General features: G+C 40.2%; 1 protein-coding gene across 4 annotated transcripts in view; it reads left to right on the top strand.

The window, feature by feature from the left end:
- The window catches only part of si:dkey-192p21.6 (uncharacterized protein LOC565246 homolog), a 25949-nt gene extending 5871 nt beyond the window's left edge, over positions 1-20078 (top strand). The window contains exons 5-19 of one of the 4 annotated variants that reach the window (XM_042433241.1): positions 127-196; positions 293-359; positions 2409-2491; positions 5345-5421; positions 6380-6410; positions 6544-6704; positions 8757-8869; positions 9743-9864; positions 10361-10484; positions 10592-10678; positions 12109-12186; positions 12353-12385; positions 15818-15888; positions 16978-17090; positions 18512-18795. In XM_042433241.1, coding sequence (XP_042289175.1) covers positions 127-196; positions 293-359; positions 2409-2491; positions 5345-5421; positions 6380-6410; positions 6544-6704; positions 8757-8869; positions 9743-9864; positions 10361-10484; positions 10592-10678; positions 12109-12186; positions 12353-12385; positions 15818-15888; positions 16978-17090; positions 18512-18693 — 1412 coding nt within the window. In that variant the 3' untranslated portion in view covers positions 18694-18795. Of the gene's footprint in view, positions 1-126; positions 197-292; positions 360-2408; positions 2492-5344; positions 5422-6379; positions 6411-6543; positions 6705-8756; positions 8870-9742; positions 9865-10360; positions 10485-10591; positions 10679-12108; positions 12187-12352; positions 12386-15817; positions 15889-16977; positions 17091-18511 lie in introns of all 4 variants that reach the window. The other 3 variants (XM_042433243.1, XM_042433242.1, XM_042433240.1) reach the window with 3 other exon arrangements.

Raw genomic sequence — 20078 nt, 5'->3', positions numbered from 1 at the left:
CTTGGACTGATAAAGATGCACAGTCAGACATTGACTTCCAGATAGAGAGGCTATGACGTAGGGCGATACAGTCTGATTACACAACACCAATTTGTAAACATCGTCTTTTTCCATTTTCTTATCCAGCTCTCCTGGTGGCAGCTCTCTTGCTGGCCATAATTGCGCTCTTATTTGTTGTGGCTCCCTACATCTACAGGTATGTTCATTACACCGTCCTCAATGAAAACACCATTCTTCACTGATTAGTCCTCCATCAGAACCAGGCAGCCCACACTTGTTGTCCCTTTCATAGGAGGTGCAGCACATCAAAATTTATTAAGACCATTTGCTGCCAAGGCCCTCAGTACTCAGTGGATAACGTAAGTAAAATGCATTCGCTTAATATCTTAATAAATGCAATGAGATGACACAAATACACAATGTGATTGATGAGATTGAGATCATGAAACCAAGCAAATGATTTCAATCAAGTTAGTACTCGAGTAGTAGTATCATCAGTATGAACTGTACAATCTTGAGATACTAAACACTTCAAGATGCAGCATTAATCCCACAGTTCATCAGTAATGTGTGAATGAGAAATAAGTTCTTACATTTTTATTTGAATATTTCATTCTTCTTTGTTTGGTTTATTTAATCCTGTAAATTCCTGTTCCTGTGTTTAAAGCATTCAGTTATTCCTTACTGCAAAAAAATGATTTACTTTATGCTTTTCTGTTAATCAAAAGTTAACATTGCCTTGATCCAACAGTTACATTGCATTATTTTCATTGGCCAGCTACGCAGCCTGAGATGCATACCAAGATTGCTCTGAGACTCCAGTCATCAAGCCGTTTGGGAGACACTAATGGAATGATTGATACAAATGTTAGCAGAGCCAATTGTACAGCAGACTTACATGGAAGCATTTGTCTAATCATCTTGCTTGATGGCAAGAGCTGCTGTGTATTTTTGGTGAGCTTGAATAGCTCCTCTCATTCTTCCAAGCAAGATGTCTCTGTCCTCCATATGCTGTCTGGATGGCATGCAGATCCATCATGACATATTAGTGCTGGTGTCTTCCTGCTCTGGCTCTTTAAACTGCTGCATGGAGGCCAGTGAGTAAGGCTAATCCAACTGAGAGGGCAGCAGGCCAGAGTCATCTGAATACTGCCTTCACAGAGAGAAGGAAAAAGAGGCGCCGCCACACAGCACAGAGGATGACCCAGGAAACAGAGATGCTCGACATCATTTTGAGGAGTTCTGACCCCATGTGGCAATTTAGATTTTCTGTTTGGTCAACATTTTTACATCTCAGAACAATTATAGTTATGTAAAATCTCGAGACGTTTGCATATATTATTTGTAATAGCAACAAGTCTATATTTGTGTTGTCATTTGATGTATTTCTAAATGTGCCCACTGTTTTCAACCTCTCTACTTTTTTTAATTTAAAAGTTAAATCACCAAGAGTACACAAACTAATGAACACTTTAATTATGAAGTATTGTAATTATAATTAACCACTGCTACTGGAGAGGGTCATTTTAGACTTAATTAGCATAACTTTTCAACTATTAAAAGAGATCTGGCAATCAGTAATTTGTAAGTTTCAAAGCAACATGAGGCAATTAAGAGAGCTCCAAAGAGGCTCAATCAAGCTGTACTAGAATCACAGATGCATCAGTTAAAAAAAGCCAATTATTTAAAGCTGCATCAATCAATGTTTTTATATCAGCAATGTGTCAAATGACTAACACAGCTTTTACAGAATGCAACTTTATCGCTTCAAATTATCCACAAAATTAGCTCTGACAAACTATTCTATGCTGTCTGCCAGGACCGAATGGCGGATAGACAAAGTTAGCAACTGGCTAGTAAACTTCATGGAGCATTCAAATTATTCACAAAATTAGCTCTGATAAATTACTCCACACTGTCTGCCAGGACCAAATGGCATATAGACAAAGTTAGCAACTGGCTAGTAAACTTCATGGAGCATTCAGCAGCTAAAATGGCAGAAATTGGCAGAGCAAAACAGAGCTGAAAGCAGAGTGAACATTGGACTTAAATTAATCAGGTGGCCACAAACATGAATGCTAAAATGAATGCTAATGCTGCTGCGTTTCTGCAGTTTATCAACTTTACAAGGTGACAGTATGATATGTTGTGTTTACAGGTTGTTCCACTTCCCTCAAGTGCCCAACAAATCAATTAATACAGCTTTAAAATGTTCAGTTGAACAGAAAAAGCCAACATTATGCCAACACAGATTAACTTAAGAGAAACAGCAGTCACAAGTTGAGACAACATACAGCATACAGAAGGCATATAGTGTATGTTGAGAAGACCAATGCTTGTTACTTGTAATACTAGATACTGAAAAGCCTAAATGTTGACATTATTTTGTCTTACAACTGTTTCTACAGGACGGAGCACATGCTTGTGAAGCTGAGCACAATGCCACTAAACCGAAACCAACACGTCTGCGCTCACTGGACACTTTCCGAGGGTATGTATGCCATCAACAACCATCCTGTTTATCAGTCTATCACCACATGCGGCTCGTTCACATGCTAATTCCTTTTCGAGCCGTCTGAGGCATGATGAAGATGTACAGGCCCAGCATAATGAATAATTACAGGGGTCACAGTCTGGCCACATGCTCCCCCAAGCTTTTGTTATCAGGCGGTATAGCTTTGGGCATGATTTCTGATATCAGTGCGTCTCGGGTTTGGAACAGAGTGTTTCTGTTGGACAGGAGTGATGCATGTGATTGAATCTGGGCTCCCTGCTAGCCTTAATTGTGGCCTGGGGGTAGACACAAAGCACGCCTCTCTGGAAACAGGATGCTGGTGTGGCTTTGACCTCCCCCTTGCCAAATAATTGATGTAATAATACCGTCAACATATCAGCACACATCCACACGGCCATAGATCTCCTGCCAAAATGGAGAGCAAAAGGAAATCCAGCAGCACAGAGGCAGCATCCAGCAGACGTCTGACATCTTCTCCATCTGTGGCTTCCTTTTGGATGAATTTGCAAAAGTTCAAGGAGAGGATAAATGGAATTCTTTTTTTAAAATTTAACCTCCCTTCATTTACAGTTCTAGCCACAGTCCTTCAATCTTATTAGCTGAAATGTCACTCTAGGGTTACAGATACTTGTCGCATATTGACATCCTGATTGGTAATACTGGAAATTCTCATACCTGACAACACACTTAATCAAACTGTGACTCAGCTCTCAAGATTAACGCTGCGTGTGCCTCCTCAGCCCTGTGACTTATGATCCATACCCCTGATAAGTAACAACTTTCTACAGAGAACAGACACATCAGTCATCTGCAATAAATGCTGAGACGTTTCTGAAGGCAAAAGGCTTTTCTTGGGGGCTGAAAGGTTTTTCTGATCATTGCTCAGGCTCCACTGACATGATATACAGAGAACTGTGGAGTAACAGTTGCACGTTAATTTTTCTAAAAGGATTTGGATTTTAATCTTGTGGCGCACTGCTAAAAGCCTGTCGCCGGTTTTCCCTTGCTGCTGAAAATCGCACCGTCAGTAGTTAGTGATGCTGTATAACAGAAGGAACAACTATTACGGCAAAACAATGGATGGTCAGTTGCATTTGACACCAGGTGGCTGACTCATTCTGTGCCTTATTTTGACTAAGCTCCAAGTTTTCCCTCTGATTGGGTTTCAGATATGCTCTGATGTTTGGCCACAGAGAAATAACCTTGGCATTTGCACTCAAGTACTAGTAATTTATTATGACTATGGGTATAAATGTGCTTGATATGGTCAGAAGGTAACTCAATACTCTGCAGTGATAGAGTGTGGCTATCCATTTGCAACGGAGAAATGTACTAAGCTGATACTCTAATTGGTAATGCATGTACAGTGACTCAAATCAAAGAGGTCCATAAGCGTCTATCAGTGAGTCATAACCAGTTGTCACTGCTGTTAGAAAGACCCGTCTATCTGTAATCTGTTAACTATAAATCATGAATACTGAATCCCAGACATGAATTAAGTCTATTACTAAGATGACAAATGTTCAATGGAAGGCTTATGAGGGATATTTACAACTTTAACCTGATTAGGAAACAAGCCTGTGGTGCCTCAACCTGAAAATAATCTGTTTTTCTATTAACATTGATGCAACATAAAACAAAGACACCTCAGTACACATCATATTAATTAGGCATTTAGAGTTTCCCTTAATCATAATTAGTAGCCACTAGTGTCACATGTGCGGCATTTGTAATGTAATCTGCCTAAAATGGAGTGTTTTAATTAAAAAGATGGCCAGTAAGCCCTGATGTTGCAGTGATTTTCACGCGGTCTCATCTGGCTAGTGATTTAACCTTTGTCTTTGTCACTATGGCGACTAATGGATATGTTTGTCAAAATTTAAATGACAGCCAGTGTACATATCTGTGTGTTTGAGAGAGAGAAAGAGTACATGAACGCATGAAGCAGGGTTTTCTCTACTTTAATAGCCCTTTTTGAGATGATAGTGGCAGATTAAAATCTTGTATCAGCAGGTTGGGGCTAAAAGAGGAGTAATGGCTTGGTGTACCTCTTAATTGAATCTCGGCAGAAAAACAAGAGGAGGCAGAGGTAGATACAGTGCACCTTATCAGACAGTCACAGTCTTAGAGGTTGTCCTAATCTCGTTATGGCTCTTAAAGACCCCCTTATGATTTTTTTTTCTTTTTGATTGAATAACGCATGAATCAGAACCATAAATTAGGTATTCAGGATGGTGAAAGGATTGAAACCACCTCGAAGCAAACCTCCGCTACAGCTCTACCATGCAATCATTTACATTCCTCTGCCAGTTTGTGTTGTGTAATGGCACCCACCCACTTTCTGACATGCAATACAAACACCTTTTTTCCTCTAGTGTCTGATTCAGTGAAGCACTCCATCACGTGCTGTGTTTCAGCAGCCTTGGCCAGTGCTAAAGTATAAAGTGTATCATATATTAGACGCAAAGTCTTTAGTCAGCACTCCTGCTTGAGGAGATCCAGAGGACAAGTGTTCATTTCCTGAGTGATTCATAATGCTTAGATTGCATTATCTTGCATTTGGAGTGTGACAGAATAAAAAGCCCCTCCCAAGGCCTCTTTAACTTTAATTTGAAAGTTAATATTTCATCAGAATCAAAGTATTGGTGTGATGATAAGTAAACAGTTTGATATATATGTTTTATTCAGTGTTTCATGTGTTTATGATGTTTTAAAAATGGGGGACAGTTTTTAATTCTCACACACATTTCCATTATTTACTCTTCCTTTACTATTTACTATTTACTAAATAGTGTATTATAGTGCTTACTGATTGTGCTGTCTTTGTAGGTTTGCCCTCACAGTGATGGTTTTTGTGAACTACGGCGGAGGAGGTTACTGGTTCTTCCAACATGCACCGTGGAATGGTTAAGTAAAGTGCAAGACATGCACGAAATTATGACATAAAACCAGAATAAGAGCTTGTACAGTTCAACTGCTCCCTGCATGTTGCAGCAATTTGAGTTTGTTTCCTGCCTTCTGTCTAATTTTGCCAATCAAGTAGATTTAATAGCTAAAAGGACCAAGAGCTCATAGTCTGTTTCAAGGAAGAAACCAGTACTTTTAATATTAATGTATTAATAATCTCTAACACAGAGCCTGGTCTGCACTGATTATTTAATGGCAGCATTGTCCTCAACATGTCTGCAGCACTTACTGACCTGTTGTCACTAATTATGATAAATGCAGTCCCAAACCAAACACACAGGATGCCATTCCTCATGCAGGCCAAATAAAAGGCGAGATCCATAGATGTTTATTGTTATTAACAACCAAGGAGGAGACGAGGAGGAGGAGGGATGTGTTTAAATGGCAGCTGGGACAGTATGGGAGGGAGAAGTGAATGAGTAATAATGACCAGTCTCGAGGTGCTCTTGAGTAACCAGTGACCAGGGGTTGTTCAAACATTAAACCATGCTGGGTCCATTTTCTCTAATGAATAAAAGCTGTCTAAAAAATGGTATGAAAACTTTAATAATATACAATCTGTTTTTTGGAGATGTGTTCAATTTAAATTTTATAATAGCCTCTTTGCCACATCTACAAGTGTATTGATTTCAGAGGTGGTTTGATTAATCTTTTCTCTGCTGCAGGGCCGCTACTGTCACAGGAGTGCAGATGTTTATTAATCATACTTTTTCAAAATGGAACATTAATGACAGAGGCAGCACTTTAAGGACGTAACATTGGTCTTCATTCACGTTGTGGTCTTTTTGGATTGCTGAGATTAGAGGAGGGAAAGAACTGTGAACTCTGTATAATGACGTCAAAATCAAGTATCTTTGTTTCTATTGATATTAATTCATGTCTCCGATTTTTATGCAGGTCTAACTGTGGCAGATCTTGTGATGCCATGGTACATTTTTTTTACAAGTGCACTGTCATACATGTTGAGTCCCATACTCATTTAGTATAAAATATACATGAATATGCACATTTTTGTTCTTATATACATATTTTTAACTACATAATTCTGTTATTTCTTAAAGGTTTGTGTTTATCATTGGGACCTCAGTGGTGTTGGCTTTCAGATCCATGCAGAGGAGAGGAGTCAGCCGCCTGCAGCTGTTGCGCAAAATCACCTGGAGAACAGTCGTCCTCCTGATGCTCGGCTTCTGCTTCCTCAACTATTCTCCAAGAGACGGACCATGTAGGTGCAAAATATGTAGCATGTTATTGTTAATGGAACAAATACATCCTGCATTTGGACGTGTTTGTTCTGATCTTCTGTTCTGTACTGGCATCATCATTAGAGCGTGTGTAACAACAAGCTGAATTTGCTGTTATATTACATTACATCAAACAATTTGAACACTGATTCTGTGACAAGGTATTTTCAGTCATTTATATCATGCAACACACAAAAAGGCATTGTTTTCATGAACTGCAGTTAGTCAAGTAACAAAGACAAAGATGTTATATGGGTTGAGCTCCAGATTTGTGATAAAAGCTGCAGGGCTGTGTCAGGGTTAGAGGAGGGGAAGCAAGCTGAAAATCCTCATTTCATCGTCCACCTGGGGATGCACAGGACGCCCTTCACACATTAGCCATCCCCGGTGCTAATGGACTTTCCTGTGTGGATGTCTGTGTAACTGGGTTAACAAAAATATCGTTATTGTGTGTGCTGTCTCAAAATCCAGCACCAGGGGACGTTTAACAGAGGCAGATTGAGCAAAAACAAACCGTTGCGGTAATGGACAATTACAAACAGATAGTGTTACACCCTTCAGCCCCATGCAGCTGCTGTTAGAGCCGCTGTTGGAGCTGCTCATAACAGCGCAGTGACTTTTACCATAAACTGCAGCTTTGCCCTCTGTCTCCAAGGACGTCCTCTGCAGTTCAGTCGCAGAGTTTGATCTAATAAGAGAATGGAGTCATATCAGCTCAATATGTTAAACTGTTTCAATGTCAGACGAGCTAGAATAAGGTGTTAACCTTTGACATCAACTATGAGTCATTTCAAATAAACGTTACTATGGTTATATATCTGCAGTAAATCATGGTCAACCAGCGCTGAAGACCTTGAAACTACAATTTTGATGATTTCCCTTTCTTTTTATACTTCAATTAAGATTTTAAATGCTGTGATACAGGTTTAAAATTATAAAGTGCTCATATAATATTTTAGTCTGTTGGATAACCTGAAAAACACATGGTGGTTCAACATGACGGTGTTTTTTTGATTCCTTTGAACATTGACATATTTGTATAGTTTTGCTTTAGCAAAATTTAACAATGTGTTTTGGAAGTGTAATTTTTGACTATTTGACAGTTTTTCTCCTTTGTTGGATTGTGATCAGTTACAAATCAGTCAGATGAAGATGGGGTCAGAAAGTCAGATTCGAAATCCTACTGTTGAGTAGCCTTCAGAGGACGTTTGAATACAAAAAGTTTTTAACTAATCTGTTTGCTGTACTTTCTGATGGCTTTAAACAGCTCTGTTCTGTACTGTTAGATACTTTTTTATTCAGTCTCTTACTGAAAAGCCTCAGAGATGGGAAGTAGACAGCAGAGCTTTCACATCTTAAAAGATATTGACCGTCAAAAGGATCCTAATTTCACACAAAAACCTACATCAATTGATCAGATAGTGAAACTAAATGTGTTACAGTTTCCAGCAGAATACAGAAACAGTAAAAATTACCTTTGGGGATGTAACCTGCAGATTTAACAAATGTGTCATTAGTAAGAGCTTTCTCTTTTCCTGTGAAAGGGGAGATTTCCGCCTCTTATCTGATTCGTCCTGATCAATGATTGGGATTACATAGTTTTTACAGCACTTTGTGCGGCAAAGAGGTTTTCAATTAACTAATGTGTAGATTACCATCAATCTCTCAAACAGGAGCCAATCCTAGCCTCCCCAATTTGTCGAGACCAAGAGATAACTGGGAATCTTTGATTAGCTTCCCACATTCTTGACATGTCCATACCGGAAGGCTGACACCATTTCCCATTGCCTCGCGCTGTCCATCATCATTCTTCAGGAAGTAGTAGTACTGTAGTAGTAGTAGGAGGATGATTGAAAATATGATATCACCAATATTATCAGTTTCCTGATTTATAATTTGCTCAAATCAGCAGGAATAGCTTTACACCAGTGAGTTATATCTATACCTTGCCTGAGTTGTACGTTCATATATTCATCATTGGGTATGGAGGCACAGATGAGGGTTTATGCTGTGTGTTTTTGAATGTATTGCAGTGTCCTGGTCCTGGCTGAGGATCCCTGGAGTGCTGCAGCGTCTGGCCTTCACCTACTTTGTTCTGTCTCTCCTGCAGACTTTCTGGGGCCAGAAAGAAATCCCACTGAGAGCGGTGAGCAGCTCTGTCAAGTTCACTTTCATCAGTCATTACACACCAGGGAAACAACATTAAAGAAGTCTAATCTGAAGTGTGCACGTTGCCTTTCTGGGACCAGTTTTGTCATTTGGTGTTGTTCTTGTTCCTGTTGATAACTGAGCAAACATACAGCCACCTACAGTCATGCTAGTGGCTCTTTGAGACTATACTTAGGCACAATAGTGCTTTGAGCTTAATGCTAATACCACGTCAGCTTAGCTCAGCAGTTAACATGCTGATGTTTAGCACTTATGTTTGCCATGTTGCTATCTTAGTTTAACACACTATTGTTTGCTAATTAGCACTAAAAACAAAGTACATTTGAGGCTGAGGGGAATGTCATTAGTTTTCCTGGTAGGCTACTACATGAGTTACATTTTTGACCTGATGATAGCACTAGATGAAGTGAGCCTAACAGGCCTTTTTCACCGCAGACATTTGACTTGTCATGTAAGGAAAAGCACAGTTGTTGCTGATAACATTAACAATGGCTCTGTCCTGTTCAAGTGTACCAATATAAGACATCTCAGGGTGACATGAGCCAGCATGCACAACACTAGGATACTTAAACTGAAGCAGCAAAATGGAGTTCAGCCATCTTTAATTTAATTATTCGGTCACTACTTTAGTCAGTAGGTTTCATCCTCTTGGGACCATGATTATCTGTAGGCCTACTCAGTTTCATGGCAATCCATTGAGATATTTCAATCTGTAGCACAAGTGATGGACAGACTGGCCAACAGGCTAAACAATTGCAAAGTGTCCAAAATTGTAAAATGTCCAAAAGATGAACTGTTTTATTCCCCCTTAAAACTATTTAACATTATTTTTGATTTATTTATGATGCAGTATCACTGGTGGAACCCCTTCCAGGATGTGGTCTTGTATTGGCCACAGTGGCTGATTATCATTTTCCTGGAGACTCTGTGGCTGTTCATCACCTTCCTCCTGCCTGTACCCAACTGCCCCACGTACGTCCAAGCAAGGCTCCCAGTGTCATGCAACTGACTTAATCTACTCAATAATCCACTGCACACGTATGCTAACAGTGTAAATTTCATCCATCTCTGCATGCTGGGATGATCTCCAGTTTTAGGCTGTTGCAGCAGTGGTGTTACTGTGCACCTTGTGTTGCTGGTGTTATGAACCGCTGTGATTTATGGGCTTGTGGTGGATGCTTCAGAGGGCATAATTAGCCAATCTCAGTCTGTCATGTGCAATAAGAGGAGCGGAGGCAGAGGATCCATCTTCCTCGCTCTGTGTCTTCTGCTCAGTGCAGCTTTTTGTGTGTTTTTTCCCCATCTCTGTGACCCTGCATGGCATCTGTGTGAAAATACTGTGTTGGTACGAATAGTAACGATCCTTTCCAGAGCTCTTTTCCTGAAATGTGAGTACTTAACTTTATAACTTTAGTAAGTGCTGTACAGTTTCTTATTCCATAATGATTATGTGCTTTAATGCTATCAGAGGGTATTTGGGAGCTGGTGGAATTGGTGATAATGGTCTTTACCCAAACTGCACTGGGGGTGCGGCAGGATACGTCGATAGATGGATGTTTGGTGATAACATGTACAGGTACCCCACATGCAAAGTAAGACCTTTTTCATATAGCATATGTTATTTAATCTATCTATCACAAGACATGTGCAGTTAGCGGATTTAAAGCTTTTCTGGGTCTTTTCATCTTGCCTTCTCCAGGAAATGTATCACACCACACAACCCTTTGACCCAGAGGGGGTTCTGGGTACAATCAACTCCATTGTCATGGGATTTCTGGGGATGCAGGTAAGACAGATCACGTACAGAATTTCATCTGTACGATTCAACAAGTGGAAAAATATTATTCTTTTATCTTGTCAGGACTTTTTAAAAGGGTCCATATTATTTTGCAATGTTTTTCATGGTACTGATATTGCATTTGCACATATATAGTTAAGTTTAGTCAGTAGGTTGTCTACAGAATAATTAATTATTGATTATTGAATTAATTAAAGGGTCAGGTCAACCAAATCACCCAGAACCCCCCCCCCCCCCCCCCCCCCAAAAAAAAAAAAAAAAACATATGTTACTACTTTACCCCAGTTGCATTTAGCCATGCAGATGGTTTTGGTTTTGAGATATGTAACTGCTGTAACTCAGTCAACTCAATGCTCAATACTGCTGATGAATTAACAAGAGAAACCAGGACATACAGTAGTCTCTGGAAAGAAGACGTTGGTTTTGAGTTTTTAATTTTTTTTAATCATTTGACTGCCACAAACAAGGTTTAATTCCCCTCAATTTGGTTGGCAGCTCAGGAAATCTCAAAATCTATTGGCAGAAATATGCTTTTCATTGATTTTGGTGAACTGATCCTTTGAATCCTCACAACACTGGGGCCTGATTGGCTGACAGCAGCAGCTTCTTTCATTCAAATGGAACCAAACTTGCTGAGGAGAAGCTATCTGGTAAAATGTAGAAAATGGATTTAAAAGATTATATAAATTGTGTTGCAGTGTTCCTAATCTTAATTTCTTACAACAACATAATTTAACATTCATGTTTGTAATTAAACAAAAAGAAATGTAGTTGCTATAATAGAGCTTCTTTGCATAGAGGATAAGTAATCCTAATATGTTGATAAAAACATTGTTAACTGTACTTAAATGAAGGTCATATGACAGACTTTTTCCTGTGTGCGTGTAAGTGCACAGCTGCCCTCCTTTATTGACAAAATGTTGTCAGAGAGCAAGGAGAGAGCTTTTGGTCTTTAGACCGGAGTCTCCAAGGCAGCTCACGCACTCTGATGGCAACAGTGTCACTTATAACCATTTGTGTTGTGGGAAGTTGCCATTCGAAAGCAGCCACATTGCTCAATTCCCGGTGGGCGGTTAGCACTGAGCCCTTCAGTCAGCGAGTCTTAGACGACACGCCAGGTGTCCGTTGCCCTCCTCTGTGTTCACCCATACTAATGTCCTCAGCTGAAACATATTCATCATCACCAAATTAATCAGAGGTTGCAGATGACTTACACCCCACATCTGGCTCGACAGGATAGGAGAAATGTGACCGCCACGTCAGGGACGCAGCATTGACACCCACATCCCAGGCCTGTTTGGTTACCCAAGGGCAAATAAATGGACAAGCCAGTTGTTGGTGTTTACATGGTATTTCCAGTTAAATGTATGATTGAATGAGTTGTGGTGTTGTGCTTATCTCTGCCCCCTTCTCCACAGGCGGGGAAAATTATCATCTTCTACAAGGGGATAAACGTCCACATCCTCTGCCGATTCCTAGTGTGGGCTGTCATCCTGGTAAGTTTCATCATGTGGAAATTTTAAAACACAGCTGGTAAAGTAACTCACTATAAAAGTCGATCGATAATTTAAAAGCAAGACAACAAATCACTTAAATCGCCTTACTGCTTGTATGACTCACACAAATCCTTGCCCTGTCTTGCTGCTTTACTTTGCGTTGCAGGTAAAGTCTGCTGCGTGTTTTCCAGACACTCAGGTATTAGTCATAGCTGCTGAAACCATTCATTAGCAGGACTTAGTAGAGGACATGTGTGTGATCTGAGTACAATTAAACAACAACCATGTGTGGCTGTGTTTCCGGGCAGACATGGGTATCCAGTGCCTCAGGGGGATACACACTGTCTCTCATTGCCTGTGTGTGTCTCACATGTGGTTTTAGATTATAAGAGTTGTGCATATTACTTACACTCTTTGGCGCACAGTATACGAGCATCTGATGAAGAGCATGATCAATTCATACACCTGCAGGCTAAATCTCAGCAAACATTTACAGATGAAACACATGACAGTATTGATAAAGTGTTATAACAGAAATAGATGAAAGTCCTTCCAAATCCAGGAAAAAAAAGTTACATTTCATCATAAATCTACTCGGATAGCACGGAGGTTATATTTGTTTTGGCTCTGTGTTCATGCTGGGTGGTCTTAAAACACAAAGAGCCAAGCTGGCCTCTATTTCATTTAGAGGGGGAATATGTCCCATTGGGAGAAGCCAAGTGTTATACGAGATGGCCCGTTTTGCATTTCCAAACCTGTGACAGGAGGCTGTGAGTCTGCTTTAACGAGACTGACAGATATCCATGTAGAAAGGCCAGGCTTTGATGAACTGTGCTTGGCCACTGTTTTATAAGTACAGGGAGATGCTGCAGAGATGGAGCTCGTTTGTAAAACGGGGTTAGTGGGAGCCTGCATGCTGTGGAGGCAGACATCCTGAACTGGCAGTCCTGTGACCTGGAGCGATGATGGAGCTGGAAGAGCTGGCTGCACCACTCAGCCTTTGAAATCAAACTGTGCAGGATGAAAAGAAGGGGCCAGTAGAGTCAGCCGGGGAAAACACACAGAAACAGTAATAGATACCATTAGTTTCAAGTTATGTTGTTGTTGCACATGACTTTTCTGCTACATTAGACATCAAGTTCCTTCAGACGGGTATGTGTAATTGTATGGGGTTTATTTATTTGACCCATGTGATTAAACTACATTGAAGGTCCTTAAATTAAGGAAACAATTTCATTTGTTAATTTGGTCTCATTAGTTCTACATCTGTCATGTAGTCAGGCTTAGTGAGTCAAGTCAACTGAAGTTTATTTGTGTAGCCCAATGTCACATGCAATATCTCAATGAGGTTTACAGGCCCATATAAACAATGGATCCTTGTCCAGCCCATACTTCTCTAAAAAGATAAGAAAAAAAATCCTAAAAAACCTCAGCATGCAAGAAAACAAAACCAAGCGTCTATAGCCATGTTAACGGCTCTGTGAGGCTGTACTTCAGCTAAGTGCTAACATCAGCATGCTAACATGCTCTCATTGACAATGCCAACATGCCAACATGATGTTTAGCAGATAACCTTGTTAACCATGTTAGCATGCTAACATTTGCTAATGAGCACTAAACACAAAGTTCAACTGAGGCTGATGGGACTGCCATTAATTTTTAAGGGATTTAGTCAAGTAGGGATCAGCAAAGTCGATGAGGATCATGAATGTCTGTACAAAATTTTGTGGCAATCTATCTAATGGTTGTTGAGATATTTCAGTCTGGACCAAAGGGGTCAACCAACTGACAAATCGACACTAACATCCCTGGAAGAAACCACAGGAAATGTTATTGAGAGAGATCTCCACTGTCTTGAGCTGTGAGAGCTCAGTAGAGCAGTAGGTGGGAAAATGGCAATTACAAAAACAAGCTTAAAGTTTGTTAAAATACACAAGACAACAACAGCATTATAATCCAACAAAAAGATTATAATAGGTCCAATACAAACATAATAAATCCAATATTAGAGGTCCAGAAGTCAAAGAAATGGTTCTTTTGTGTTTGTGAATCAGGACAAATCCTGTTTATATATGTGAGAATCAATTGAAATTCTGTTGTGAGAATTTAACATCATTAACCTCTATTCTTAAATGACAAATTTCCCCATTTTGTCTCCTGGTGTTGAATCTTATTGACTATCATTGTGGAGCGAGTGGCTGGAGGGAGGTGAAATAAATTAGATCCATTTGGCTTCTCCCAGAGGCACCAAGTGATAAAGTAACACATGATGAAATAAATAAACATTAGGCTTTTATGTTTTTCCACTGTATCTCATGGTTCACCAGTTAATGATATATAGATGGTGTGGATACTCAAGATTATGATGTTAGAGATGTTATATTCAAGATCATACCGTGTTTAGTGACGAATCAATACAGGGACTTAAAATCCTGGTTGACTGAAATAAAGGATAACGATAAAATAGATTTTCTCTCATTGCAGTGGCTCAACAACAAGAGCAGGACATTTTTTCATTGATTTTGGGAGCAGATACAAACCATGTGTAAAGCATGAATACATAATCATCCCACATGCTCTACTTATGTATATTTGCTTTGGTTTCTTATTTAATCTCAGTAGCTAAATCTATTTATAGTCCTACAAACTGTTTTCACCAACACAAAAAAGCAAAATTAGTTTTAGTGATTGGCCTGCTCTTGATATTGACTTTTCTAATACAATTTCAGCGCAGAGGGGAGGCAGGAAGCAGAGCTGAACTGCCTCTTGTTTCAGACATGTGCTCTTGACATTAGCAAGTCTCCTCAGTGGAGGAGGGAGCTCATTTCTGCAGGCACCCAACCACAGGATTGATATTATGCACAGGAGGTTCAAAAAGAACCAGAAAGTGTTGATACAATAAACACAAGCCAGTTTTTACACCACAGCTCACTGTAGTGTGATTTCTGTGGCGGATTGATATTCAGGGTCGACCATGCATCTTCTCCCTAATAAACAACAGCCCATGTTAATTAAAGTCCAACGATCAGGCTCCAGAAGTGAGAGATTGAAATTGAGCGATTGCCCCACATACCAGCCCCATCCCACATCCTGCTGCCTGGATAGCCTGGAGACTCAATCCAGCCCCGGCTAGGCTATTTCCACACCATCGATTCTGTCATCTATACACATGATGGATATCCACCTAACAAGCATGTTTGGATTCTTATCCACTGCCCTGGGTTTCTCTCTGGAGAACAAAATGGTTCTTCAAGCATCTAAATCATATGTAAAGGTAAATAGATGAGACAATAAAAGCTTTTATTGATGTACAGTTCATCAGATTGTATGGTTCGTGTGTATCATTGTTATTAAGGCAGCGGAGTCAACTTGGCCTTCAATGGATTCTCCGCTATCTGCCGGAGTCTGACACTCTTTGAAGAGAGCAACATTCCAGCGTGGTGGTCAAATTGGCGTGTTTGCAGTCCGATATTGTGTGTGTGTAACTTGATGAACCTTATTCATCTGACTCCCAGATAATCGGTTAATCCGCCGGACTCGCTTGATTCTGTTGCCTTACGTTTTAGCAGCCCAGTACAGATTGCTTTATCGCCCTCCATCGATTTGAAATCTGTTTCATTTCCACCCTCAGGGAATCTCTGCAGCCATCCTTTCTAAGTGCACACGAGACGGAGGATTTATACCTGTCAATAAAAACCTATGGTAAGTGCTTCCTGACCCTCTAAATCCAGCCACTTTTCTCACAAAAGAAAGGATGGGTTTCCAACAGACACAAATCAAGGCTGCTAAAACACGCGTTTACTTACCTCTAATGACAGCTACGACTGTAAATAATCACCCGGACTGTCAGGAGTGTGAGGTGGAGCCGTTATACATCCTCCCAACATGATCACTCCTTACAGCCAGAAAAATGAGGGATGCTTTATGATCTCTACCCCACCAGTCGTCCTGGCAGAAGCACTCAGTACACATTTTACCAGCTATGTGTGATGGAATAGGATCCGGCTCTGGGAAAAGCATCTATGTAACCACAATGCAGTCTCCCAAACTATCATATGCCTTTTTGGAAAAACAAGGCACAGTGTCTTTATAAATGTTTATGGTGATTTTGCATGAAATACAGCCCAATTACTGCCTCAGATGGAAATTATTTTATGACCTGTGCATTTGTTCCACTCCCACATTCCCCTTAATATAATGTGAATCATTTTAATGTTGCAGCAGGAAGAATACCATTTCATCTGTGATGTGTAAGCAAATTCTTCATGATGTTCCACAGGGGCCCCCGCTAAAGCTGCATTCATCCCTCGCCATTACCTGCCTGGCTTTTATAGGCAGTTCATCATGCACAGGTTATTGAGCTCTTGAGTACAAGTCCCAGCCTGGATGTCTAGAAGTAATTAACTCCCAGCTAAGAGTCCTTTTTGGCCCCACTTCAGCTGAGATAAAAAATAAAAAAGCCCACTGCAAGGAGGCTCCGGGAGGCAGCCATTTTACATTAGATGATATTACATCAAGCATTCTTGCACTTAGGAACAGACAGGGACATGGCTGGCTGGCACGGCTCCACAGGGCACGTGCCAAGGATCCACTGCTGATGCTTTACACCAATCCAGCAAACTGTCCCGCAGCTTGAGACTCCTGGGTGTTATTTATGTGCAGTAGAGGATTGATAGCTTCAGTGTTTTTACACCCTTGTTCACACCGTTCACATTTTAGTGATGCCCAAATGTACACAGTGAAATGTTGTTGTTGTAAGTGTAAGTGTTGTTGATGGTCTGTTTTGTTCAGGTCAGTGTCCTATGTGATGTGTATGGGCTGTTTCTCCTTCCTGCTGCTGGGAGGCATGTACTTTGTCACTGATATCAAGGGCTGGTGGGGCGGACAGCCATTCATATATCCAGGTACTGTGGTCATGGACCAAAGGGCTCAGTGTATATACTGGTGTATATGCTTTGGTTGGAATAAAAACCTCAGACAATTGATTGGCACATGAAACACCCACATTGAATAATACATTTAATTAAATAAACCGGCTATAATCAGTATTTTTGTATTAACAGACCACATGTATGTGGACTCTGTAGTCAGTCTGCAGTTGTATGGAGCGTTTTAGCGTCTTTTAGCCCATTGTTTTGGTTTTTTGGTCTGTAACTTAACTGTTTTGGTTGACTCTCATCAGCGTTGTTCCCAGAAGCAAGCAGCTGTTTTCAGCTCTAGAAACCCCACATAAGCAACCTGTCCAGTGCCAAACTGCAGAAATGTTAGCGACTAGCTGTTGAATACAGAGGAGCATTTTGCAGCTAAGCACCAGATATTTCCCTCTCAAGTTGGAGAGCAAAACAGAGCTAAAAGGAGAGTGAAACATTGAAATGAGTCCAATGACTCCAATGACTCCATATCTGCAGTAACCTAACAAGCTCATCATATCTACTAAACAATGATAATGTGCCAGGGTTGTGTCTCCAAGTGGCCAAAAAATCAGTAAAAGCAGGTTTAAAGAAATATTCTGGTACTTTTAAACTTAGTCTTATTCTCTAATTTTGACATGGGTCATGCTAACATTGCACTCTCTACTTCAACTGTAGAGAATTGGGAAACCCAAACTCCGGCAAAACAAAGATATCAGGGCTACCCGGGGTGAGCCTCCCAAAGCTTTCCAAATAATACATTTTATATAAATAATTTCAAGCACTTCATTCTGAGTTAAAAGTAAACACAGAAATTGGATCAGTTACTCTTACTATACTGCTAACTACATAAGGATCTACTTCTTGGGGCAACTTGGCGGCCAACAAATCTAGCTGTCTATTCGTCTGCTGAATAACAAACATTAGTTACTTATCATTTTATTATTGTATTATTCTACTGCGACAGGAGTTACTATTGAAAAAGTGTTCTTAAAGGGCTTGATTGCCTTTAGGGGTTGTAATCTTTGTAATCGCTGTTGCTTATCATACAGAGATCTGAGTTTTTCCATATCCAAATTGAAGGTTGAGACTTGACATGACCATTTCCAGCTCAATCTACCTCGCGCTTTTCTTCCATTTATTAGTTTATTCTTAGTCTGACTCAGAGACAAGTGTTTAAAATGAGTAATGTAAAATTTATGTTTTTTTGGAAAGCTTTAGGAGGTTTACACTGCTTGCCCCAATATACTTGCTTTGTTGGAATATGTGTTTCCCTAATCTCTACAGCAGAGGAGGTGAGTGCCAAGATTATTATGACACCAGAAGATAACATTTTCCTTTAAAACAGAGAGAACATTTTCCTTTAAAACAGAGAAGTCCTGTTCAATAACACCTTGTATTTGTCTCCTCCTCAGGGATGAACTCCATTTTTGTGTATGTTGGCCACTCTCTCCTGGGTTTCTACTTCCCGTTCAGCTGGGAGATGCGCTTCCAGGAGAGTCATTGGGAGTGGCTCTTCCAAAGCCTGTGGGGAACTGCACTGTGGGTGCTCATCGCCTACCTGCTGTACAGGAAGAAATTCTTCCTCAAAATATAAAACAGGATGATTATCTGTCCCTCTCTCTCTCTGTAGAGACAATTGCCATACCTCACAGTTCTTGGCCTGATCAGTTTAGTTTACTTCTCATTGATGTACAGCCTGCCCACATGCATCTGCATGAATTGCACTATTACACTAATATCCCACTCATCTGATAAAACAAGCAGCTCAGACTGAAAAGAGGATTAAAGTTTTTGTCAAACACAAGCAGATCAAGATCTACTACAAGAAAAAGGTTAGAAAATGTTCATGTGTGGAGCCACCCAATTTTGAAAAAAGATGTCTGATCCATCGGTGTTGTTGGGCAGCTGAGGATTTATTTAATGCCACTTGTTTTGTACACTGAATAGACTGATTAAATCAAATATACTGAGGTGGTACTTAACAAATTAGGCCGAGTGATTCCACTACACACCAGGCCAGCCATTATGAGTCTGTTGCCATGGCCACTCCTCCTCTTTCTATGTGTGTGTGTGTGTGTGTGTGCGGGTACCATCTGCTGTCCGAGTGACAGTACTTAATAGGGGTCAAGATGCACAGCTCACAAAGGAGTGTCATTAATGGGACCAACACCTCTAGCACTCATTCTATTAGAAAATCAGGGAAATTACATGAATCCAATTCATCAGAGGACAACGACAAGCCCCCTGAAAAAGCCTGAGCCCTTGTTACATGTTTAAAATTTTCATTTTTTATACACAAGCTATTAACATACTGAAGCAGGGTTCATTTTCAGACTCAGATTATAATATTTCTACATGATTGACAATGTGGTTGGGTGATTTATACATGTTTTTTGTAGAATGAATGAGAGTGTTGAGCAGGTACAGATCAGTGTGGCCTTTGCATCAGGTCAGGTGAGTGTACATCATGAAATGACCATCTAGTTAATGAAATGAAACAGCATCATGCTCTTCTTCCAGAGGAAATCATATTACACACTCCTCAGAAGCCATAACAACATTGTGTAATATGGTGTAGTGGTTTTGGTAATTGTCTTATAAACAGAGGTTGTTGTTTGAATCCCAGTAGGTGCATCCTGCCCTCTTGAACAAGATGCAAGTCCATAATTGCTTTCCCAAACTAGTGCCAGCAATGGAAATGCATTGCTGCTTCTTCATGAGATGAAAATGAAATCAATACAGACTCACCACAGAGGGCTAAAGATATGTTTTGTGTCTTCTGCATTTATTTAAATTCAAGCATTTAGCTGAATCATTCAGAGAGATTTATAGTGTCTGCAGCATGACGAGGTCAGAACTGAATAAACATCACTAATAATAAAGACTGTAAGGATCAAAATAAAAATATCCAGACTGTGGAGGTGACAAATACTGTGCATATATTTCAGTTTGAATTTCTGATAAACTCATCCTGCACTA

This window comes from Thunnus maccoyii, chromosome 14 (assembly GCF_910596095.1).
Source record: "Thunnus maccoyii chromosome 14, fThuMac1.1, whole genome shotgun sequence".
In the NCBI taxonomy this organism is placed as follows: Eukaryota; Metazoa; Chordata; class Actinopteri; order Scombriformes; family Scombridae; genus Thunnus; species Thunnus maccoyii.
Note: the sequence above shows the minus strand (reverse complement) of the source record. Positions and strands in the feature narration are given on the sequence as shown.